This window comes from Ipomoea triloba, chromosome 11, assembly GCF_003576645.1.
Source record: "Ipomoea triloba cultivar NCNSP0323 chromosome 11, ASM357664v1".
NCBI lineage: Eukaryota > Viridiplantae > Streptophyta > Magnoliopsida > Solanales > Convolvulaceae > Ipomoea > Ipomoea triloba.
This window is the reverse complement of record NC_044926.1, coordinates 3839582-3864856: the sequence shown is the minus strand read 5'-3', so window position 1 is coordinate 3864856 and position 25275 is coordinate 3839582. Positions and strand designations below refer to the sequence as shown.

Here is a 25275-nt window from a genome sequence, read left to right as displayed (position 1 = left end):
TTTTATGCTAAAGAGATGAAAACAAATTATAACTAAGATTTTTTCTTCACGATGTGTGGATGTGATTATGAAGGTAGACAAACCGCTTATTGAACCTACAAAGAAATTAAATGTAAGAAATTAAGGCCAATAAAAATAGTCGACTAATAGAGTAAGATAAATTAGTAAATAAAAACAAAATAATAATATTATTTCTCAAATAAGAAAATAAAATGTATTTTGTGAATTTTCAAATTGAGGTGATGTGATGTTTAGCACAAATATTGCAGATGAGTTGTCCGATAAATATTTGCACATGAGTCTTCTGTCAGTATATATAAGGTGTATGCTGTCATGTTGGTATTTTTAATTTATGTGATAAAGGTTGAAATTGTGATGTCACAATTATGATAAGTCAATTAAACTCCCTATGAGCTCAAGAAGAACACTACAAATCCTGTAAAGCGTGAGGATTTGATACCAACATTCAAATTTGTATAATCATTTATTACAAACAACAAAGTATGAGCTAATATACCTTGACTCTCTCAGTAATATCTTAGCTCGCCCTAACATGAGAATACTCAACAAGACGATACAAATGAGCTAACAAATACACTAACATATGACTGTTACGTTCAAGTTTACAATTCAAAGTTAAATTTTTCAAATTTAATTGTCAGGGTTTATGCAACACTCCTTTAGCTTGATACGTTATACTATACAAGGTATTAAAGTTCAACCAGACCATTATTGTTTCCCAAATCAACAAGGTGCGTTTTTGCTCTCATTGTCGCGCATTAACTCCCAAAGCTAGCCACGTTATATTCAAAAAAATAAAATTGTATAGTACCAAAATTTTCATATAAATAAATGATGAAGCAAATAACCTACCCATTTGGAGATCTTGGTCTCACGGTTAACCCAATATTTGGAGTCAGTCAAATAGTTCAGGGTTGACCTAAGGTTTGGAGTCGATCAGATGGAGTAGATTTGGACAAATTAAAGGCATGAATTTAGTGCATGGGATTTGGGAGCCATGGGCGTGGAGTTAATCAGAGTTTGGGAATAGGGGCGTAAAGTAAGATATGTGTCGAATTGGGTATCTTATTCATTAAAACTTGATCCAATACTATTATTGCTACACCAAATGAGTTTAGTTGAAGTTGATTGGCTACCAGTGAGTTGTCCAAGTACGTCAATATTCATGTATAGATAACCCTTTAACACATAATATCTGAATATTGAACTTGGGTATATAGAACTTAACACTAATCAATACAGTTGTTTTGTGGTTATTTCTTGGCTAAAGGATGAACAATGGCATAAAATGTGTGTTCAAATTGATTGTCAACAAGTTTGGAGTAGCTTCAATGATTTACTCTAGATTTATCATATGCCAGGTGATTAGAGATAATTTTTCTATTTCTTCTAATTTTTAAGTTTTTGTCATTAGATACATCAATAGATTAGTGAATGTGTGTGCTTATACTTTTGCGGGGGCTACACGTTCAGATTTTGGTCTTTGTAGTTGGGTTGGAGTTTTTATCCATTGAATTTTTCACTTGATTAATTGAGTTAGGTTTTTCAAAAAATGTAAGAATTATATAATTGAAGGATTGTATGTAATTGAAAAGTAAAAATCAAGTAAGGTTAACATAGTTGAACACTTGAATGATCAAACTATTTATTAACTCATTAAATTTCGGTAAAAGATGGCACAACATAAAGTTAAGGGGTTAATGTCAAACGTACTCTAAAATTTAGGGCACGAAGTTCTCACAGAATTCATCAGCATATATATAGTAGCGCGTGGCCCGCGGCAACACAAAAACCCTTAAACCCTAGTATCCTCTCTTCCCCGCCTCACCAAGAGAAGCAAAGGGGAAGGAAGAAAGAGACCCAGTTGGCATGGCGCTCTACTTGCTGTACGAGTCGGCCTCCGGGTACGGCCTGTTCCACGCCCACGGCTTGGACGAAATCGGGCAGAATACGGAGGCGGTCCGGAATTCCGTCAAGGATCTTAACCGCTTCGGAAAAGTTGTGAAGCTCGTCGCTTTCAACCCCTTCGAGTCCGCTCTGGATGCTCTCAATCAATGCAACGCCGTTTCTGAAGGTAGAATCGAAACCAAAAACATGTGTAAAAGCAAAAAAACGAATGCTGTTTTCTCCATGGTTAAAAAATTAGATAGTTTTTGAGCTGCATGTATGTTCTATTGGCTCCGTAATAGAGTGTATTTTGTGTGTATTGTGGTTTTATGTTCTTTATGATATATATATGAAAGTGAATTTTTAATGAAATTGTATAATAAGAAAAATGAGGCATTGGAGTTCTGGATGGCTAAGATTTGAATCTATTATTTGTTTATTTACTAGTCCTCCATTTGGTTGTAATAACTAATTCTTGTCCTTTATTTTGGTTTATAGGGCAAATGACAGATGAGCTAAGGAACTTCCTGGAACTTACTCTCCCAAAAATTAAGGATAGTAAGAAGGCTAAGTTCAGTCTTGGGCTTGCAGAGCCTAAGCTTGGTTCGCATATATTTGAAGTAACTAAGATTCCTTGTCAAAGCAATGAATTTGTTCTAGAGCTTCTGCGTGGAGTGCGATTGCATTTTGAGAAGTTTATTGAAAACCTAAAGGTTTGCATTTTCTTACCTCTTATATTGTCTGTTGACCTGTCCACTGCCCTACTATATTTAATCTTTACTCATTTGTAATCTTTGTAATGATTATAGGCAGGGGACCTGGAGAAAGCCCAGCTGGGTTTGGGCCACAGCTATAGCAGAGCAAAGGTCAAGTTCAATGTTAATCGGGTTGACAATATGGTTATTCAAGCAATATTCTTGCTTGATACTCTTGATAAAGATGTAAATACATTCTCAATGAGAGTTAGGTATGTATTTCTTGCTTATGTTGAAATTGACCACTTTTTGCTTATGCCTTTTAAACTGTTCTGTCAATAATATTTAATGCAGAGAATGGTATTCCTGGCATTTCCCAGAACTTGTGAAAATTATTAATGATAACTATCTATATGCCAAACTGGCAAAATTTATTGAGGACAAATCCCAGCTATCTGAGGATAGCTTACCAGCCTTGACTGAAACAGTTGGAGATGAAGATAAAGCAAAGGAAATAATTGAAGCTGCAAAAGCATCCATGGGTACAATATTGTAGATTTTGTAGAGGAGGTTTATGTTGAATGGTTTTTGGTTTTCCTGAGTCTCTGTTTATTTTTCAGGACATGATTTGTCTCCAATTGATTTGATTAATGTCAAGCAGTTTGCACAGAGAGTAATGGATCTTTCTGAGTATAGGAAGAAGCTCTATGATTATTTGGTTGCCAAGATGCATGACATTGCACCAAATTTAGCTGCTCTTATTGGTGAAGTTGTTGGAGCTCGCTTAATCTCTCATGCTGGTAGTCTTACAAACCTTGCCAAATGCCCGTCTTCTACCCTCCAGATACTTGGTGCTGAGAAGGCACTATTTAGGTATTGTACTACACACTTCCGTTGTATGGATAACTGCATTTAGTATGCATGCTTAATGATGCTTTTGCAAATGGCAATTGAAGACCATTTCCCACTCTATTGGATGCTTAACAAACTGTATGGGTGTTATTGTGTATTCTTTTTAGTTCGCATTCCTGCTATGATAGCTAAATAAATCTTGTTTAACCATTTTAGTCATGCATTATTGCTGATTCAGGGCCTTGAAGACCAAAGGAAACACACCCAAGTATGGTCTTATTTTTCATTCTTCTTTCATTGGTCGTGCTTCTGCCAGAAACAAAGGGCGAATGGCTCGTTATCTTGCAAACAAGTGCTCTATTGCTTCACGCCTAGACTGTTTCTTAGGTTAGTCATGGTTCCTTAGCATTTATATTGTAAACAACTATTAAATATTTAAACCAGAACTTAATCCTTCTGTGCCAACTTATTTATTGGATCGAACTTATTTAGTTATTTGTTTTTGCACAGATAACAATACTACATCCTTTGGAGAGAAACTCCGTGAACAAGTTGAGGAGCGACTTGACTTTTATGATAAGGGTGTTGCGCCGCGTAAAAACATAGATGTGATGAAAGCTGCTATTGAAAATTTCCAAAGTAAAGGTATGTCATGCAAATTTTACACCCTCAATATGCTGAGTATTGTGAATATAGAGAAGAAAGACTGAACTGGTAACAACAAGAACATTATTACACCTTTTTTTATTTTTGCTGGCTTTTCAACTTTGAATATACTCAACCTAGGTGGTATTTGTCTATTAGAGAAGGCATAGAAAGTCTCTCTTAGACTGGTGTCGATCAATCTAATAATAACATTTAATTACGTTATGGTATATGTATCACTGTTCTTACCTCTACTTGAGATGCAGATGAGTCTATGGATGTGGATACAGCACCCAGTCAAGCTTCCACAAAGAAGAGCAAGAAAAAGAAATCCAAAGCTGTGGAGGATGGTGAACCCATGGAAGAAGATGAACTTGTTAATACAAATGGCGATGCATCTGAAGAACCCAAAAAGAAGAAACGGAAGGAGCGAAAAGCAGAAGAGGAGCAAAACAACACAGGAGCAGAAAATGCACATGTTTTGAATGGAACTGGCACGGAGGATGGAAAGACAAAAAAGAAGAAAAAGAAGAGTAAGGATGAGGGAGAGGAAGTTCAACCAGCTACCGAAGGTAAAAAGAAAAAGAAGAAGTCCAAGTCTGAAAATGAAGACTGAATGAATGATACTAGTGTGAGATTGCAACCAGTGCCAGTTATCTCTTCAGATTTGCTTGCTAGCTTTCTCACATTTTTGAATGACTCAAATCTGAAAGGCCATGCCTGTATGTTGTAGGATTTCTCTGTTCTAGGGAATTTTGTCATTGTTAGAGACCCCTACTTGAATGTGTTTTCATCAGTAACTGTGCTATGTTGCACTGTATTCCAAATACTCTTTTTAAAAAATGCAACAACTCTATTTCATTTGCTTTACAAGTCACAGACTCAGTGAGCTGATGAGTTTGATAGATTTACATCTTTTATGCTATTTACACATACACTCAGGCACAGGATATGCCAATACATCTCTATCCCTCTTATTAGTCCTGGGCTGAGGTTGCCCCTGACATTTCTTATGAAGTTTCCTCATCATGCTACTGAATTCTGTGTCTGAGATGAATGCATAATCCAAGTAGGGAAACATCATGCGCTTGTTTGGCTTTATATACTTCCTATGTCCTAAATATGCGCGGTGTCCCTGCCAAAAGACGGCAAAAGTTGAAAGAACTTAAATGGTGTCCCTGCCAAAAGACGGCAAAAGTTGAAAGAACTTAAATGGTTAAACTGATAGTGAGATTCAACACTGATACAATTGTTACTTACCTCCAGGGCTCGGGCCATGTTCCCGCCATGGGAGGTAACAAAAACGTCGCTGTTCAAGGACACAATGTAGTCGATTGCAGCCAACACAGAAGCTTTGCTCAAGTAGGGTGTGAGCTCATCCTCTCGCGCCAACGTGTGTTTACTCATCAGGTTCGGGAACTCTTCCTGCAGAGCCTGCAGCGCCAGTTTTCCACCGAATGGCTCCCCTCCTGCGACATATACTCGTGCATTGCGTGGTGCCCCCAACGCCTTGAGGAGTCTGCAGCAATGTGGCACACCTGGTTTAAACTCTAAACACATCTTTTGGTCTAAGCATTTCAAGAAACCAAATGCCAGCAGATTTTTACCTTGCCATTTCCGAGGCATTTAGAGGGCACAACCCTGCAAGTCTTCTCTGAGCATTTGTGATGTTCAACTTGCCAGTTAGGAACTCAGGGTGAGACTCCCTTTCCTTGCTGATGATCCTGTCATACCCCGCGCCTAAACCAGCCGGGCATCCACTCCTGATCCACACATCCTTCTCCAGCCGGAGATGGATGGCAATATATGGCCCTTCATCCCACATTCTTCTAGCAATCCTATTGCTAAGATCCTGAATTGGACCTGCAAATCTCAGCGCGTGAAAGGCTACCTTACACCGAAGCTTCTGCAGATCAGGTGGAAGATTCTTGGAGAGCTTAGACTCCAACCCTTTCAATATAAGCAGCCCTTCTCTGTTCAGCTGCACAAACCACACACTACAGATTAATTAGTCCATGTTCAGAAACAAGAACAATAAAACCAATTGCTCCTCTGATCTTACTTGTCTGAAGAACCTGGCTCGAATCCAAATAGGCGAAACATGAAACGGAATCTGATTCTCAATTGTCTGCTTGGACATTAAATGTGAGGATGGTAAGGAAGACACAATCCTAACATCAGCTTTCAAGACCTTCTTGAAATGTTCGACATCAAAAATCTCTGAAAATTCACTGCCATTTCAATTTCAGGATTCTTTAGTCAAAAACACTACAAAACATCTAAAATGTTTGTTCTCAAATAATGTATGAATGTATGTATGCATTAATGTACATTATGCATGCAAAAAATGAACATGTTGCACATAACAAATGAACATGCTGGATTGATTTGATTTTACCTTTCATCTCTCCATATGCGGTTAACTTGAAGAACAGGAACCACAAGCGAAGCTTCGAGAATTCTGGCAATGACAACCGCATCCACGATCTGATTCCGCTGCTGATTCAGCCCGCCGGAAACCACCACCACCAAGAACCGCCGCTTCTCTCTGGCAATCGCCGCCGCCGCTTTCCTGTACTGGTAACTGAAATGAAGGCAGGGGCGGTATCCTTCGTCTTCCGGCTGCTGCCAGAACTCCCTCTCTTCGCCGGAGACGTTCCCGGCGACGCCGATCCTCTGCGGCGGCAGCGGCACCATGGCGGCGGCGGCGCTCGTGGAAATCGCGAAGAAAGGATCGTACTCTCGGGCCCCCAGGGACGAAATCGCGGAGCAGGAAATTGAGTTGCGCCATAGAGTGGCGAAAGTGAGGGTGCAAATGGCGAGGAAAGCGGCGGAGACGAGGAGGAAGAGGAGGATGAGGGAGAGGTAGCTGGTGGATCTTCTTGATGAAGTGGAATTAGAAGCCTTCCTGGGAGAGATTTGCATGGAATTGAAGGGAGAAAGGGAGAGCAAATGCGAGAAAAACGATGGGTTTAGAGCGATGAAGGATGATGTGTTCTTGGCGTATTTGGTCCTAACCGCCATGATTACTCACTGTGTGTGTTTCTCTGTACAGAATTTTCAGAGCTATTTGCTGATCTTCAACTAACCAACCAACGCTGTGAAATGGCGGGAGAGAGATTCAATGAAGTTATTAATAATTTAATTTGTATGGGGTAGATTTTTAAAATTATATACTATTTTTCTTCCAAAATTGATTCCATTATTCACCAAATGGAGCCTAGCAGTAAAAAACAATGGGACGAGTAACAAAGAATTGGGAATATGTTATCGCATCAGTAAAAAAGTGTAAAAATGCACTCAGGTTATTCTATTATTATGATAAAATTTTTATTCTTTTATTATTATTCATGAATCATGTTATTGGTTATTAAATTTTTTAAATTTGTGTCACTTTTAATCTTGTCTTCTAATTTTTCAGCCGACTACTACAAAAAAGAGCACTGCATTTATTTCATTCGAAAGAAGCATTGCATTTACTTATTTTGAAAGAAACATTTTCGGTAATAATTAACTGAACAATGGAATAACCGGACCAAATGTGATACTCATGTACCTAATTAAAAACTTTAATACTCAATGAATAAATGTTGTTATGTATAATAATCAGGGACAAATGTAAAATTTATTCTTCTATTCTACATTGCAGTTTTTTATAATACAAAATGCTGAAATTTATTCTCATTCCACCTTATTAAAGTAGTACTATATGTAAAATACTTTCATCAAAATCTATTAATAAGTATTTGATACTATTTCGATTAGTTCTCATATCCGAATCAACACACACTCTATATTAATGGGGGAAGGGTTTTAGCTGATAGATTGCGAGAGAGATTGTAGCTTCGAACGATGGAATACTCACCGGCAGTTGATCTGGTTGACTTTCTGAACGCGTCGCCGACAGCCTTCCATGCCGTCGGTACTACAATTTCTCAATCTCGCTTGTGGACCGATACGAATTCATAGCATACCATCATTTCTCTCTATGTACCGTAGATTTTTCCAGCTTTTTGTAATTTTTGTTTTCTGCGGTTTTGATTTCAGAGGAAGCGAAGAAGAAGCTGAAGAGTGCAGGATATCAGCAAGTCTCAGAGAGAGAAGACTGGGATTTGAAAGCCGGCAATAAGTATTACTTCACCCGGAACCACTCTACCATCGTTGCCTTTGCTATTGGCCAAAAGTAAGAATTTAGTGCGTAAGAATCTAGTGCTATTGGCTCAAAGTAAGAATCTAGTGTTGAATTAGATTTTTTTTTGGTAGTTTATTGATTTATGATGATAAATCGATTTAATTGAGTATGTTGTTGCTGTTCTTTTTGTTTTTCCTTTATGCTTATCTTAGACAATTTTTATTGTTTGTTTTAAAGATTTGAGCCTGCAAATAAAAATCAAAACTTCATAGATGACACAAGTGCAAGGGATATATTGTAGTGTGGTTATTACTCCGTATTATTTAATGCCTGGTATTATTGAATTTTTGCTGTAGATATGTTGCTGGAAATGGGTTCTATATTCTTGGAGCTCATACTGATAGCCCCTGCTTGAAACTAAAGCCAACTACAAAGGTAATCTAGGTTTGTGTTCTAGGGAGAAATCGAAACACGTGTTTATAATAACTGTGGTTTCTTCAGGTATGTAAAGGTGGTTATCTAGAAGTTGGTGTACAAACATATGGAGGTGGTCTCTGGCATACGTGGTTTGATCGTGATTTATCTGTTGCTGGGAGGATAATAGTAAGAGAAAGGAAAGACGGGTCAGAGTCCTATGCACAGCGGCTGGTGAGAATTCAGGAGCCTATAATGAGAATCCCAACTTTGGCAATACACTTGGACAGGTACATCTGTTAGCATAAAACTATGATTGTTTATTTTTACTGTTTGTACAATATATCCTGCACTGTACAAAAATATATCCAGAGAATTTTCTCTATTGCTCCATCCTCAGTACAATACGTTATGAATTTCTAAATTAATTGCTCTTTGGTTTAAATTACATTCTTGTGCCAGACAGATAGTGTTCAGGCATGGGTATTTTACATGGATCCTTTGACTTGCATAGAAAAGTAATAAAAGTTTAATGGGAATTGGTATATAAATATTTTCTTTTGAACATGACTATTTGATGCAACTTCTAACATATACTCTGTTGAAATTCACAGAATTGTTTAATAATTTCTCCAAATTTAATATATTTAACTCTAATTAATTTGTTTCAATTCAAAATATTGACACATCTTATTTTAGTTTTTGGGAGGTTAAGAAGAGAAGGTCTTAGCTTATTTGTGCTCAAATGTGCTTAATATAAGATTTAAACTGGAATTGTCATAGTATCTTGAACTATAAGCCGAGTACTCTGAGCTATAATAGACGTTGATGTTGCAATAAGTGGCTTTATCTGTTGCCTCTCGAATGCTTCTCCTATCTTCGTGGAGTTAGGACTTGTCTGTCTACAAATGCTAACTGTTTTTCCTATTTGATAGGGGAGTTAATGATGGATTTAAAGTGAATGCACAGAGTCATCTTCTTCCAATGCTGGCTACATCAATTAAGGTAGTTTTTGGACTGCAAGTATTGTAGCATAATTGTTAACTGTTAATACTCATTCTATTGTTGTGTAGTATGGTGTTGAACTCATTCTTCCAAATTTTCTCCAGCTTTTCCATAACTTTATTATATATCTGGTTCTTTTGTAATGATATGATAATGATTGCATCCCCAATGATAAACAAAAATCAAGACTAATAAAGATTTTGGCACCATTGAACCATACAGAACTTGTCTTGCTTGATCTCCATATGTCAGTCTTCTAATCCTTAGTCAACTAGGGTTTGTAACATTCTTAAAAGTGGTAGCCTGTATTCTCCTGAATGGGTGATATGCAAGTCTTTCTATATATTTTCTTATCAATCTCTTCTTTTCCTTCTCCATCTCCTTCTGCAAAACATTCTANAGCTGAAGAGTGCAGGATATCAGCAAGTCTCAGAGAGAGAAGACTGGGATTTGAAAGCCGGCAATAAGTATTACTTCACCCGGAACCACTCTACCATCGTTGCCTTTGCTATTGGCCAAAAGTAAGAATTTAGTGCGTAAGAATCTAGTGCTATTGGCTCAAAGTAAGAATCTAGTGTTGAATTAGATTTTTTTTTGGTAGTTTATTGATTTATGATGATAAATCGATTTAATTGAGTATGTTGTTGCTGTTCTTTTTGTTTTTCCTTTATGCTTATCTTAGACAATTTTTATTGTTTGTTTTAAAGATTTGAGCCTGCAAATAAAAATCAAAACTTCATAGATGACACAAGTGCAAGGGATATATTGTAGTGTGGTTATTACTCCGTATTATTTAATGCCTGGTATTATTGAATTTTTGCTGTAGATATGTTGCTGGAAATGGGTTCTATATTCTTGGAGCTCATACTGATAGCCCCTGCTTGAAACTAAAGCCAACTACAAAGGTAATCTAGGTTTGTGTTCTAGGGAGAAATCGAAACACGTGTTTATAATAACTGTGGTTTCTTCAGGTATGTAAAGGTGGTTATCTAGAAGTTGGTGTACAAACATATGGAGGTGGTCTCTGGCATACGTGGTTTGATCGTGATTTATCTGTTGCTGGGAGGATAATAGTAAGAGAAAGGAAAGACGGGTCAGAGTCCTATGCACAGCGGCTGGTGAGAATTCAGGAGCCTATAATGAGAATCCCAACTTTGGCAATACACTTGGACAGGTACATCTGTTAGCATAAAACTATGATTGTTTATTTTTACTGTTTGTACAATATATCCTGCACTGTACAAAAATATATCCAGAGAATTTTCTCTATTGCTCCATCCTCAGTACAATACGTTATGAATTTCTAAATTAATTGCTCTTTGGTTTAAATTACATTCTTGTGCCAGACAGATAGTGTTCAGGCATGGGTATTTTACATGGATCCTTTGACTTGCATAGAAAAGTAATAAAAGTTTAATGGGAATTGGTATATAAATATTTTCTTTTGAACATGACTATTTGATGCAACTTCTAACATATACTCTGTTGAAATTCACAGAATTGTTTAATAATTTCTCCAAATTTAATATATTTAACTCTAATTAATTTGTTTCAATTCAAAATATTGACACATCTTATTTTAGTTTTTGGGAGGTTAAGAAGAGAAGGTCTTAGCTTATTTGTGCTCAAATGTGCTTAATATAAGATTTAAACTGGAATTGTCATAGTATCTTGAACTATAAGCCGAGTACTCTGAGCTATAATAGACGTTGATGTTGCAATAAGTGGCTTTATCTGTTGCCTCTCGAATGCTTCTCCTATCTTCGTGGAGTTAGGACTTGTCTGTCTACAAATGCTAACTGTTTTTCCTATTTGATAGGGGAGTTAATGATGGATTTAAAGTGAATGCACAGAGTCATCTTCTTCCAATGCTGGCTACATCAATTAAGGTAGTTTTTGGACTGCAAGTATTGTAGCATAATTGTTAACTGTTAATACTCATTCTATTGTTGTGTAGTATGGTGTTGAACTCATTCTTCCAAATTTTCTCCAGCTTTTCCATAANAAAATTTGGAAGAATGAGTTCAACACCATACTACACAACAATAGAATGAGTATTAACAGTTAACAATTATGCTACAATACTTGCAGTCCAAAAACTACCTTAATTGATGTAGCCAGCATTGGAAGAAGATGACTCTGTGCATTCACTTTAAATCCATCATTAACTCCCCTATCAAATAGGAAAAACAGTTAGCATTTGTAGACAGACAAGTCCTAACTCCACGAAGATAGGAGAAGCATTCGAGAGGCAACAGATAAAGCCACTTATTGCAACATCAACGTCTATTATAGCTCAGAGTACTCGGCTTATAGTTCAAGATACTATGACAATTCCAGTTTAAATCTTATATTAAGCACATTTGAGCACAAATAAGCTAAGACCTTCTCTTCTTAACCTCCCAAAAACTAAAATAAGATGTGTCAATATTTTGAATTGAAACAAATTAATTAGAGTTAAATATATTAAATTTGGAGAAATTATTAAACAATTCTGTGAATTTCAACAGAGTATATGTTAGAAGTTGCATCAAATAGTCATGTTCAAAAGAAAATATTTATATACCAATTCCCATTAAACTTTTATTACTTTTCTATGCAAGTCAAAGGATCCATGTAAAATACCCATGCCTGAACACTATCTGTCTGGCACAAGAATGTAATTTAAACCAAAGAGCAATTAATTTAGAAATTCATAACGTATTGTACTGAGGATGGAGCAATAGAGAAAATTCTCTGGATATATTTTTTACAGTGCAGGATATATTGTACAAACAGTAAAAATAAACAATCATAGTTTTATGCTAACAGATGTACCTGTCCAAGTGTATTGCCAAAGTTGGGATTCTCATTATAGGCTCCTGAATTCTCACCAGCCGCTGTGCATAGGACTCTGACCCGTCTTTCCTTTCTCTTACTATTATCCTCCCAGCAACAGATAAATCACGATCAAACCACGTATGCCAGAGACCACCTCCATATGTTGTACACCAACTTCTAGATAACCACCTTTACATACCTGAAGAAACCACAGTTATTATAAACACGTGTTTCGATTTCTCCCTAGAACACAAACCTAGATTACCTTTGTAGTTGGCTTTAGTTTCAAGCAGGGGCTATCAGTATGAGCTCCAAGAATATAGAACCCATTTCCAGCAACATATCTACAGCAAAAATTCAATAATACCAGGCATTAAATAATACGGAGTAATAACCACACTACAATATATCCCTTGCACTTGTGTCATCTATGAAGTTTTGATTTTATTTGCAGGCTCAAATCTTTAAAACAAACAATAAAAATTGTCTAAGATAAGCATAAAGGAAAAACAAAAGAACAGCAACAACATACTCAATTAAATCGATTTATCATCATAATCAATAAACTACCAAAAAAATCTAATTCAACACTAGATTCTTACTTTGAGCCAATAGCACTAGATTCTTACGCACTAAATTCTTACTTTTGGCCAATAGCAAAGGCAACGATGGTAGAGTGGTTCCGGGTGAAGTAATACTTATTGCCGCTTTCAAATCCCAGTCTTCTCTCTGAGACTTGCTGATATCCTGCACTCTTCAGCTTCTTCTTCGCTTCCTCTGAAATCAAACCGCAGAAAACAAAAATTACAAAAAGCTGGAAAAATCTACGGTACATAGAGAGAAATGATGGTATGCTATGATTCGTATCGGTCCACAAGCGAGATTGAGAAATTGTAGTACCGACGGCATGGAAGGCTGTCGGCGACGCGTTCAGAAAGTCAACCAGAGATCAACTGCCGGTGAGTATTCCATCGTTCGAAGCTACAATCTCTCTCGCAATCTATCAGCTAAACCCTTCCCCATTAATATAGAGTGTGTGTTGATTCGGATATGAGAACTAATCGAAATAGTATCAAACTTATTAATAGATTTGATGAAAGTATTTACATATAGTACTACTTTAATAAGGTGGAATGAGAATAAATTTCAGCATTTTGTATTATAAAAAACTGCAATGTAGAATAGAAGAATAAATTTTACATTTGTCCTGATTATTATACATAACAACATTTATTCATTGAGTATTAAAGTTTTAATTAGGTACATGAGTATCACATTTGGTCCGGTTATTCCATTGTTCAGTTAATTATTACCGAAAATGTTTCTTTCAAAATAAGTAAATGCAATGCTTCTTTCGAATGAAATAAATGCAGTGCTCTTTTTTGTAGTAGTCGGCTGAAAATTAGAAGACAAGATTAAAAGTGACACAAATTAAAAAATTTAATAACCAATAACATGATTCATGAATAATAATAAAAGAATAAAAATTTTATCATAATAATAGAATAACCTGAGTGCATTTTTACACTTTTTTACTGATGCGATAACATATTCCCAATCTTTGTTACTCGTCCCATTGTTTTTACTGCTAGGCTCCATTTGGTGAATAATGGAATCAATTTTGGAAGAAAAATAGTATATATTTTAAAAATCTACCCCATACAAATTAAATTATTAATAACTTCATTGATCTCTCTCCCCATTTCACAGCGTTGGTTGGTTAGTTGAAATCAGCAAATAGCTCTGAAAATTCTGTACAGAGAAACACACACAGTGAGTAATCATGGCGTTAGGACCAAATACGCAAGAACACATCATCCTTCATCGCTCTAAACCCATCGTTTTTCTCGCATTTGCTCTCCTTTCTCCCTTCAATTCCATGCAAATCTCTCCCAGGAAGGCTTCTAATTCCACTTCATCAAGAAGATCCACCAGCTACCTCTCCCTCATCCTCCTCTTCCTCCTCGTCTCCGCCGCTTCCTCGCCATTTGCACCCTCACTTTCGCCCACTCTATGGCGCAACTCAATTTCCTGCTCCGCGATTTCGTCCCTGGGGGCCCGAGAGTACGATCCTTTCTTCGCGATTTCCACGAGCGCCGCCGCCGCCATGGTGCCGCTGCGCCGCAGAGGATCGGCGTCGCCGGGAACGTCTCCGGCGAAGAGAGGGAGTTCTGGCAGCAGCCGGAAGACGAAGGATACCGCCCCTGCCTTCATTTCAGTTACCAGTACAGGAAAGCGGCGGCGGCGATTGCCAGAGAGAAGCGGCGGTTCTTGGTGGTGGTGGTTTCCGGCGGGCTGAATCAGCAGCGGAATCAGATCGTGGATGCGGTTGTCATTGCCAGAATTCTCGAAGCTTCGCTTGTGGTTCCTGTTCTTCAAGTTAACCGCATATGGAGAGATGAAAGGTAAAATCAAATCAATCCAGCATGTTCATTTGTTATGTGCAACATGTCATTTTTGCATGCATAATGTACATTAATGCATACATACATTCATACATTATTTGAGAACAAACATTTTAGATGTTTTGTAGTGTTTTTGACTAAAGAATCCTGAAATTGAAATGGCAGTGAATTTTCAGAGATTTTTGATGTCGAACATTTCAAGAAGGTCTTGAAAGCTGATGTTAGGATTGTGTCTTCCTTACCATCCTCCCACATTTAATGTCCAAGCAGACAATTGAGAATCAGATTCCGTTTCATGTTTCGCCTATTTGGATTCAGCCAGGTTCTTCAGACAAGTAAGATCAGAGGAGCAATTGGTTTTATTGTTCTTGTTTCTGAACATGGACTAATTAATCTGTAGTGTGTGGTTTGTGCAGCTGAACAGAGAAGGGCTGCTATATTGAAAGGGTTGGAGTCTAAGCCTCCAAGAATCTTCCACCTGATCTGCAGAAGCTTCGGTGTAAGGTAGCCTTTCACGCTGAGATTTGCAGGTCCAATTCAGGATCTTAGCAATAGGATTGCTAGAAGAATGTGGGAAGTTTTTGGACTGCAAGTATTGTAGCATAATTGTTAACTGTTAATACTCATTCTATTGTTGTGTAGTATGGTGTTGAACTCATTCTTCCAAATTTTCTCCAGCTTTTCCATAACTTTATTATATATCTGGTTCTTTTGTAATGATATGATAATGATTGCATCCCCAATGATAAACAAAAATCAAGACTAATAAAGATTTTGGCACCATTGAACCATACAGAACTTGTCTTGCTTGATCTCCATATGTCAGTCTTCTAATCCTTAGTCAACTAGGGTTTGTAACATTCTTAAAAGTGGTAGCCTGTATTCTCCTGAATGGGTGATATGCAAGTCTTTCTATATATTTTCTTATCAATCTCTTCTTTTCCTTCTCCATCTCCTTCTGCAAAACATTCTATAAGCATTGCTACATTTTAAGCATCCATTTCTCTCTGGGTTCATAGATCACTTGCAACAGTACTCCTCCTTTAAAATCCATTAGCCAGGATGTTTTATTGTAAATGATTCTGCCACAAAAACCCTTGTGTGTCTAGTGGCATTGCAAAAAACAGGAAGAATACAAAAGAAACAAAAGGCTCCTTGTGTAATTTATTAGTGCCTGATTCCAGTTATTCATTTCTTGATCCATTCAACATTCTTTCATAGGCGGAGCTCAGTAAACCAGCTGCTGATTCAGTTGAAAATGGGGCTCCAAGTGTTGGGAAGTCTAGTGAAAAGATAAACACTAATGCTAATAGGCATCATTCCCTTCTTCTGCAGGTAATAACCTATAGAGATTTGCATGTTTATTATTCTTGCCCTTATTGTATAGTTTCAAATAATGTGCACTGTTCTGAGAGGCTTGCAAGGCTTATGGATTCCAGATTTAGCGGTTTGACTTGTTGGTCAAATCTGCCAAAAATTGGTGGATTAGCTTTTTACCAAACACCCCATAGTTTTAAGATGTGTTGAAAACATGAGTTGTAAAGAATTTCTTTCTTTCTTCCAGCTACTTGCTGATCAGGCTGGCTGTGAACCTGGTGACATATGTGATTTTGAGCTGCAAGTATGTGACACTCAACCAAGTCTTATTGGTGGTGCTATGAAGGAGTTTGTGTTTTCTGGAAGACTTGATAATCTTTGCATGTCCTTCTGTTCTCTAAAGGTAATTCACATATTAATGCTAATGTAAGGGTTGAGTAAAATATATAGCATGTGATAGTTTTCTAAACTTGAAAAGAGTGATGCATCTGAATGTCTGATGTCTCTTTTGGTGAATTGACATTTCAAGAAATCTCTACTTCTAATCTCTGTAGTGTATTAAGTATTTTGAAGAATTAAGCCTATGAATCATGCAATTTAAAAACTGGTACAGTACAAGTTATTACATTAGATAATATGAAATGATTAGATGTGTTGAACATTTGCATCAAGATGCAAGTGTAACTAGTCTATAGAGAACTTGTGGTATTTATTTATTTATTTGTTTATAGTTATCTGGCAACACAATAGTGCGCAAGAAATTAGCAAAAGGAATTTTGATTTCTTAATATCATTTTCCACATTCAACTTATGATGGCTATTGATTGGTATGGAGTATATAATAATGCACAGGGCTGCAACTTCTTTATCTGAGTGTTGGAGCAATATGCAAAGAAAATCTTCAGTTTTTACTTGAATATTACTTGTAATAACTTATCAAAGGCTCTGATGCTGATGTCTTAAGTATTACTCTTTATGCTTTCGCTCTCTTGCATAAATGGTCGCAGCTGCTTAAGCTTGAATTTTGAAAACTGAATTCCCACACTAAATTGAACTAACTGAACTTGGTTTCTGTACTCAGTCTGGCAAAATCAATACATCAAACTTTTGGTTACCAGACCGGGCCAATGCTGTCTTGCAATTATCACTAGCATCTGCATGAAAGTGCACTCGCACATGAAAATACAGATAGGGGGAATAACTCATTTAGAGCATACATCATTGGTTTTCTTGTTAATTTCAAGGTATTTGTACTTGTTCTATATTTTTTCCTTAATGGAATTTGTACCTTGTTGGTCTTTTCAGGCATTGGTAGATTCAACCTCTTCTGAGAACAGTCTACAGGATGAAACTGGTGTAAGAATGGTGGCTTTGTTTGATCATGAGGAGGTTGGGTCCAATTCAGCCCAAGGAGCTGGATCCCCTGTCATGCTAGATGCTCTCTCTCGAATTACAAGTTCCTTTGACTCTGACTCGAAGGTAAAAAGTGCTCTAGAGTCTAGATCAAATATATTCTCATTGTTTGCTTCTGTTCTAATTTCTAAACACAAACCCATGCCCTCATATATTCTCACATTGGCAGATAATAACCCTTTCATGTTTACAAAAAAGCATACTCTATTTTGTTTTGCCAGTCATTGTAGTAATTTGAAAGTCAATCCAATGCTTCTTTATTTGCTAATTTTCATATAATTTTTAAAATTTGGCCTTCTGCCTTTCCAGAAAAATGAATGAAGAAAATTCCTGATTACTTCACCGACTTCATAAGCCAATATTGGAATGAACAAGCCTAAGAAAAATCTGATTCTAGGGTGTAATGGAAAAAAAAAACTTATGAAGTATTTGTTACATGTGTAATATTTTCCTGTTATTGCTGCCTTGTAGCAGAATAGATTTTAGAGCTCATTTTGTCAAGCTTATATCTTACTTTGCTGTTATTACATTCCAGTTGGTCACAAAAGCAATCCAAAAGAGTTTGCTAGTCTCTGCTGACATGGCACATGCCTTACATCCCAATTATATGGTAAATTAATGTTTTAATTGCATTTACGTTAGTTACATACTTGTCTTTTTTATTGCATTTTAAATTGATTTTGTTTTTTAGGATAAGCATGAAGATAACCATCAGCCAAAAATTCATGGCGGGCTTGTGATTAAACACAATGCAAATCAACGATATGCAACCAATGCTGTGACTTCGTTCATTTTCAGGGAAATAGCTGCCAAACACAACATTCCTGTTCAGGTGAGTTGAAAACCATGGATAGAAAAAAGAATAGTGAATGAAGGAGAAAGAATGATTTTACCCCATGAATTAATCACAACTTTTCCTTGCTAGAATTAAGCGGAAGTTTTGGAATTACATTGCCCATTTTACTATGCACTTGTTTAGCATAAACATTTAACGAGAGAACATTAAATTATTGGTCCTTGTTTTTGGATAATGCATTGTTTACAGGACTTTGTGGTTCGCAATGACATGCCGTGCGGCTCAACCATTGGACCCATATTGGCAAGCGGGGTGGGAATTCGAACTGTTGACGTCGGGGCTCCTCAGTTGTCAATGCACAGCATAAGAGAGATGTGTGGAGTGGATGATGTGAAGCATTCATACCAACACATGAAGGCCTTTTTCGAAGAATGCTCACATCTCGATGCCAAGATCAACGTGGACATGTAGCCAACACGAGCTGCTAAATAGCTTTGCCCAAATTCCTGCCTTACATGCAAAGCTTTGATCTGTATTGTATTGGACTGGATTTCCCTTGTTAATCTCAACTTTTAATGATTTGGTATCCAAGTTGGTTGCTTTATTTACTTGTTCACTCCATTTGGTCTGAAATATCCAAAATTTTATTCTCTGCTGCATCAACCCCAAAATACTTAATCCAAGGCTTGCTATTCTTGGAATATGGCTTGGGACCCAGAAATCTTTGTCCTTCAGCTTTTTTCGTTGTTAATGGCTCCTTTCAAAATCTCATTTTGTCCTATTAACTACTTCCCCTAGCTTCCTACCAAGTTGGACCCCACAGATAAAAAGGAAAATTACACAGGGAAAATGTCTTGCACAGTTAACATATATGTAATTTGAAGTTTTTTTCAATTAAAAATACACAATATAATTTTTTAAAAACTTAGTAAAACTTTTATGTGTGTTGACTTAGAAACACAATTTACATTCTGAAAACTTACTATTCTAATATTAAAATCAATGTTGTTTAGGACCAGGGTCCACCTTGCAATGTGGACGGTTCATGGTATAATAACTCCTAAATTTACTCCACAATGTTGAATGATGGTTTTGTAGTATCTGCTCAACAACATGATATGCATAAATTTACTCCACAATGTTGAATGATGGTTCCGTAGTATCTGCTCAACAAAAAAAAAAGTATCTGCTCAACAATATGATATGTCAACAACAATTACAATGTACTTTATGATTGATATGTTAATTGCAAACAAAGTAATTATTAGGAGTATATATATTTTTAATTGATGAATTTTGTTACTACAAAATAGTCGCACGTTTTATGGATGCCCCCGACCATAAATAATTCTACACCGACTGATTAGCGGCTACTGCAAAATTTAGTGCAGACATGTGCTACTCATTTTCCAATTTTTACGTTCATTTTTTAAAAAATATTATCTACTTTTTAAAAATAAATATAAATATTTTTATTTTTACAACTTTTTTTTTGAAAGGTATTTTTATTTTTACAACTTTTTATGAGCAAAATAAAATAATTACAGCATTTTCAAAAAAAAAATAATAATTACATCATGTCAAAATGGCAAATGTTTGTGTCACGTTGTTATCATTACATAAGTACTCTAATATAATAATGAATTAAAAATGGCAACAGTTTTCTACTTTTATAGACAAAAGATTGTATTAACATGACTATAGATCTTTGACATGTGCTTCAATAATGTGAGATTTTTGGTGGTTTTGTGGTGACAAGAAAGGCCCCAAGATTATTCCTCACTCCTTTTATGTAACCCCCCAAAAAAGAAATTCATATTTTGAGAGCAAATATGCATACATTTATATTATTTAATTGCTTTTAGAGATTTAAAAGCAATCATCTTTTGGGAAAATCTTACTAACATTATGGCATTATTTTGATAAACTCAGATGCTTGTTCACGGCTCCTCCTTTTTACTCCCACGGAAAGTAAAGTTGTATTTACAAGAAAATGTTTTTTTTTAATTGATGAATTTTTTATCTTGATGTGACCTCCATTCATTAAGTACATATGAATTGACTAATCCACCACTAATTTAAAAAGTTGGACAGGACCAATATGTAATTTCTTTCCCTCTATTATAAACTCTTTTAGTTAAATGGTTAAATTATATCATTTCTAAAGAACCGATGACCTTGTGCTCTAGTGACACAAAGTGACTCTCTCAAATAGGAAGTCATGAGTTTGAGTCACAATGAGAGTAATATTGACTCTTTGTGTTTTAGTAGGTTTAGAAATTAGTTATGAATCCGCAAGCTACCGTCCAGTTCGACGAAGCCATGGAAATTTATTTATTTTTAATATAATTATTTTGATTTATTAGTTTAATCATTTTTAAAATATTAATTAATGTGGCATACGTGTCGCATGTGACTTAAATGTAACATATTATTATAGGTCAAATTAGTTAATTGCACATGCTAACAAGGTGCAAGTGTTTGCAGTCCTAAATTGTTGTTGCAAACAGTAGTTCGCTATTCTTAGTAGCCTGTTGTTAAAAAAAAAGAAATAATAATAATAATAATTACGAATATAAACATAAAAATAATAAAAATCAAAATATACAAGTATTTATATGAATATTATGAAACATATAGTAAAATTTGACAGTGAAAAAAGAGTTCATGTATTTAGAGAGAAATAGTTCTTATAAAAAGTTTAGAAGTTAGGGATAAAATTTTCATAGAAAAAATCAAAATATATATGCAATATTGAAGTATAATATTATTTTGAATTTTTAGAAGAAGATTGTAAAGTTTATGAGAGAAAAAAATCAGTAGAGTTTAGGTATGAAGAAAATACAGGATAATGAAGGAAAAATAATTTATTGAATTTAGGTATAATGTTTATAAAGTTTAAATGGGAATAAAACAAATAAAGTTTAAGTAGAAAGATAAAATTTTTAGAGTTGGTAAAAAGCAAATTTTGAAATCTTGAGATTGAGGGTTGAATTTCAATTATTTGTATTTATATTTGAAAGAACAAATTTCATTTTTAATCATCGACTATTGTGACATTGTCACGTTTAGTCATATTATTTTAATTTTGTCATGATTTTTTACAATTAATTGAATACACTCCCTAAAATCATGTTTTATATGTGCGTACTTTCCAGAGTTCAGATAAATAGCTTCCTCTTCCACCCGTTCATTATCAGTTTATCAGACGATTCATGTCAAAATTGTAAATCTGTATTGATTAGCATCTTTGCTTTCGTTCTTCATTGATTATTATTTATTTAGGTGAAGGAAGAGGACCGCAACAAACCGCAATCAATGGCGGTGCTAGGTGCTGTTGACCCCACCAATGGTTATTGCTCTGAATCCAAGACCTTTCGGAGTCTCAGACCGCCGGTCTCCTTGCCTCCCGCCGACGAGCCTCTCTCCATCGCCGAATATGCCATCTCCCTGCTGCGCTCGCCTGCTACCGCCGCTGCGGACACATTTATTATTGATGCCGCTACCGACCGGAAGCTCTCCTACTCCGATTTCCTGTGCCGGACCAGAGCTCTCGCCGGGGCTATTCGGTCCCGGTTTCCTTCTCTTGCTAGAAACGACGTCGCTTTTGTTCTATCTCCGACCTCCCTCGACGTTCCTGTTCTGTACTTCGCCCTGCTCTCTCTCGGCGTCGTCGTTTCGCCTGCTAACCCGCTCTCCACTCGTTCCGAGTTGGCTCACATGGTCCGACTCAGTAAACCCGCCGTCGCCTTCGCTACTTCCGTAGCTTCCAACAAACTCCCTTCATTTCCGCTCGGGACGGTTATCCTAGATTCAGCCGATTTTTCCGCGATGCTCGAGGGCCCCACTTCTCACCACGACGATTCGTCCGACCGACGACTCGTTCGCCAGTCCGATACGGCAACCGTTCTGTACTCGTCCGGTACGACCGGCCTAGTCAAAGGCGTCGAGTTGACTCACCGGAATTATATCGCTCTGGTGGCCACCTTGTACAACAGCAAATTTACCGACGGAAATTCTACAGCTCCGCAGGAAGAAGCAGTCGCGCTCCTCATGCTGCCGTTGTTTCACGTATTCGGCTTTTTCATGCTTATACGAACGGTTTCCATGGGAGAGACGGCGGTGATAATGGGGCGATTTGACTTCGAGAAGATGCTCGCCGCAGTTCAGAAGTACAGGGTGACGTACATCCCCGTCTCGCCTCCGCTGGTGGTGGCCCTGGCGAAGTCCGATTTGGTGGCCAAGTACGACCTCAGCTCCGTCAAGTTGCTGGCCTGCGGCGGCGCTCCGCTTGGAAGGGAGGTCGCCGAAAGGTTCAACGCCAGGTTCCCCAACGTGGATATTTCTCAGGTACGCGTTTCTGCACGCGCTTAATTTGTAACCGCCGGATAATAATACTTTTCCGAAAGTCAGCGTGGCAGTGTCTTCACCACCACAAAGTCCGGAGAATAATAATTTCTCAAGTTTACTATTTTATAGAATTAAGATCCAAAAAAATAAGCTTAAACTTTCCAAGACAAATTTTACTGTTAAGATATGTTACTGTACATTTCTAGTTGAAAATTATACTGATTTGAATTATTATATCATGTTTCCAAATTTGATATGTGTTATTTTTTTTGTTATATTTGATACAATTAATTTTTATCACATGCCTGTCATTTTGAAACAAATGTTGAGTAAAAATTGTCAAAACATGTTACATCTCTATTTCAAAATTATATCAATCTGAATACCTCAACACATTTTGAGAGAAAAAGTATGATTTGAAAGTGAAATGTGACACGTTTTAAGTACTGTATCTAGTTAAAAATTATATCGATTTGGTTAAATACTTGCATTGTTGATAATGATAGGGTTATGGTCTTACCGAGACAACAGGCGGGACAACGGGGATGATAAATCCTGAGGAATGTCAAAAGCATGGTTCTGCTGGCCGAATTATTTCCGCCGTGGAAGCTAAGATAGTCGATCCTGAAACAGGGGAAGCATTGCCTCCCGGCCATCGCGGCGAGCTCTGGCTACGGGGGCCTTTAATCATGAAAGGTGAAACTGCAATAACCCAAAAATGTGTAAATAAAGTTTGGTTGTTTCTTTGATGGCTCATTTGACCTTTACTTGCACACTGTGGCTGTCAGGACTTGATTTTGCATTGTCACTTACAATTTTTTATTCAGAAACTAATTAAGTTGTTTACTATTTCTAAGGAGTATTGTTGTTTGATGGTAGGTTATGTTGGCGACAGATCTGCCACTTCTGCAACATTGGATTCGGAAGGATGGCTAAGAACGGGGGACCTCTGCTATTTCGACTCGGAAGGGTTCTTGTTTGTTGTGGACAGGTTGAAGGAACTAATCAAATACAAGGCCTATCAGGTGAGTGATTAAACTGGATGGTTAATTGGATGGATGCCTTTTACCATTTACATAACAAAAAGCTAAGGTTTTGGAACAATTTTCAGGTTCCTCCTGCTGAGTTAGAACATCTGCTTCAGTCAATCCCTGATGTTGCTGATGCCGCTGTTATTCCGTATGTTTCCAACTGCCTTCCCCCATCCCCTAAAACTCACAAGAGATAAACCCAAAGTTAGAAAGCTCTTGATTATCCACTCAATTTCTAAGTTTCTAAAGCTGTGTTTGTTTGTTTTTGTTTTTGTTTTATGTTTTTTGTTTTATTGGTACTAATTTATAATCTAATGGTTCATTTTATCTGACTGCAGATTTCCTGATGAAGAAGCAGGACAGATTCCAATGGCCTATGTTGTGAGAAAACCTGGAAGCAACATCACAGAAGCTCAGATTATGGATACTGTTGCAAAACAGGTATGCTATATATTTACTTGACAACACAAGTAATATCTATCTCTCTATATTCCTAAAATGCATTTGCTAGAGTAAAATTTTTACCTGTCTATGTATAATAAACATATCGTATATAACATGTAAATGTATATTATTATTATCAATTTAGCTTTTGATTATAAATGAAACCCATTATCCTTCACTTGTGGTCCTGTGGATTCTTGGTTCTTGTAAAATAGATCAAATTAAGCGCAAGTTCTGCTACTTGTTTCTAACTTCTCATGAAAGTTTTGAATATTATTCATTCTCATTGTGGTGATGAGTCTATTACACAGGAGTATGACTTGCTCAGTGCACACTCTCAGGGAGTGGTTGTAGTTATTTTTGTTATCCAGAATTACTTAATTATTTTTTGTTGAATCCTTAAAATTTTTTGCAGGTTGCACCTTACAAAAGGATCAGACGCATTTCATTCATAAGTGCGATTCCTAAATCTCCAGCCGGAAAGATCTTGAGAAGAGAATTGGTTGCGCTTGCTGTTTCTGCCGCTTCATCCAAATTATGATACCAAAAAATTATTCTAGTGTTGGCACGCTGTGAAACTTCTTGTGACTGAATAATATTTATAATTAGAATATATCATGTGGTCGTTAAGTATGTGATAATGAGTTATGTACTATAGAGTATAGTAGTATGCTTTCAAGTATAATTTAATTGGTCAATTGATTAACTCAAATAAGTTCATCATTTTGTTTTGTTAGCAACTGAATAGAAATGTATAAAGTATTTGGAGCGGTAGGGGAATAATTTATTAATTCCTTCATAAAAGGGAGTACCATGTAGTTGCTATTGTTCAGCAGTGTGGTGTCAGTGTAAAATTAATTGCTACCATGCTTTAACAAACAAGATGAATGCCTTCATATTATATAGGCATTAAGTAAATTTAGACAGCAGAGGTTTGGATATATCAACTTCAATGTAGACCTTGGCGAATATCCCTTTAGAGATAAGACTAGTAGTACTATCAACCTTAATGGGACGACCTATCTCCCTCCCTATTTTCATCATAAAT

The 25275-nt window shown here is 36.6% G+C and overlaps 4 protein-coding genes across 4 annotated transcripts; 3 read left to right on the top strand and 1 right to left on the bottom strand.

Moving 5' to 3' along the window:
- Positions 1-1801: 1801 nt before the first annotated feature.
- Positions 1802-4973, top strand: LOC115997075 (nucleolar protein 56-like). Its single transcript, XM_031236547.1, has 8 exons — positions 1802-2095; positions 2407-2621; positions 2718-2875; positions 2958-3145; positions 3224-3476; positions 3694-3842; positions 3966-4100; positions 4367-4973. Exons 1-8 carry the CDS (start codon positions 1891-1893, stop codon positions 4714-4716), a joined length of 1653 nt encoding a protein of 550 aa, XP_031092407.1. The 5' UTR covers positions 1802-1890; the 3' UTR covers positions 4717-4973.
- Positions 4948-7144, bottom strand: LOC115997077 (O-fucosyltransferase 37). Its single transcript, XM_031236548.1, has 5 exons — positions 6499-7144; positions 6163-6331; positions 5708-6081; positions 5361-5619; positions 4948-5235 (listed from the first exon to the last, which is right to left on the bottom strand). The coding sequence occupies exons 1-5, from the start codon at positions 7122-7124 to the stop codon at positions 5023-5025; spliced, it is 1641 nt and encodes a 546-aa protein (XP_031092408.1). The 5' UTR covers positions 7125-7144; the 3' UTR covers positions 4948-5022.
- A 718-nt stretch (positions 7145-7862) lies between these two features.
- On the top strand, positions 7863-19018 carry LOC115997032 (probable aspartyl aminopeptidase). The gene is made up of 11 exons (XM_031236480.1): positions 7863-8022; positions 8148-8283; positions 8589-8667; positions 8734-8936; positions 9582-9651; positions 16098-16211; positions 16441-16596; positions 17499-17672; positions 18142-18216; positions 18298-18438; positions 18652-19018. Exons 1-11 carry the CDS (start codon positions 7953-7955, stop codon positions 18871-18873), a joined length of 1440 nt encoding a protein of 479 aa, XP_031092340.1. The 5' UTR covers positions 7863-7952; the 3' UTR covers positions 18874-19018.
- A 2558-nt stretch (positions 19019-21576) lies between these two features.
- LOC115997537 (4-coumarate--CoA ligase-like 9) lies at positions 21577-25031 on the top strand. Its single transcript, XM_031237109.1, has 6 exons — positions 21577-22752; positions 23259-23448; positions 23632-23777; positions 23864-23931; positions 24122-24224; positions 24643-25031. The coding sequence occupies exons 1-6, from the start codon at positions 21721-21723 to the stop codon at positions 24766-24768; spliced, it is 1665 nt and encodes a 554-aa protein (XP_031092969.1). The 5' UTR covers positions 21577-21720; the 3' UTR covers positions 24769-25031.
- Positions 25032-25275: the final 244 nt, after the last annotated feature.

Excerpts from the sequence above, each read along its gene's own strand:
- LOC115997077 (XM_031236548.1), bottom strand. The coding sequence starts at position 7,124 with ATGGCGGTTAGGACCAAATACGCCAAGAACACATCATCCTTCATCGCT. Across the intron at positions 6,332-6,498 it reads CGCATATGGAGAGATGAAAG|TGAATTTTCAGAGATTTTTG; the intron begins GTAAAATCAAAT and ends TTGAAATGGCAG. Across the intron at positions 6,082-6,162 it reads GAGCCAGGTTCTTCAGACAA|CTGAACAGAGAAGGGCTGCT; the intron begins GTAAGATCAGAG and ends TGGTTTGTGCAG.
- LOC115997075 (XM_031236547.1), top strand. The coding sequence starts at position 1,891 with ATGGCGCTCTACTTGCTGTACGAGTCGGCCTCCGGGTACGGCCTGTTC. Across the intron at positions 2,096-2,406 it reads ATGCAACGCCGTTTCTGAAG|GGCAAATGACAGATGAGCTA; the intron begins GTAGAATCGAAA and ends TTTGGTTTATAG. Across the intron at positions 4,101-4,366 it reads TGAAAATTTCCAAAGTAAAG|ATGAGTCTATGGATGTGGAT; the intron begins GTATGTCATGCA and ends CTTGAGATGCAG.
- LOC115997537 (XM_031237109.1), top strand. The coding sequence starts at position 21,721 with ATGGCGGTGCTAGGTGCTGTTGACCCCACCAATGGTTATTGCTCTGAA. Across the intron at positions 23,449-23,631 it reads GGGGCCTTTAATCATGAAAG|GTTATGTTGGCGACAGATCT; the intron begins GTGAAACTGCAA and ends GTTTGATGGTAG. Across the intron at positions 23,778-23,863 it reads TCAAATACAAGGCCTATCAG|GTTCCTCCTGCTGAGTTAGA; the intron begins GTGAGTGATTAA and ends AACAATTTTCAG.
- LOC115997032 (XM_031236480.1), top strand. The coding sequence starts at position 7,953 with ATGGAATACTCACCGGCAGTTGATCTGGTTGACTTTCTGAACGCGTCG. Across the intron at positions 8,668-8,733 it reads AACTAAAGCCAACTACAAAG|GTATGTAAAGGTGGTTATCT; the intron begins GTAATCTAGGTT and ends TGGTTTCTTCAG. Across the intron at positions 8,937-9,581 it reads TTGGCAATACACTTGGACAG|GGGAGTTAATGATGGATTTA; the intron begins GTACATCTGTTA and ends CCTATTTGATAG.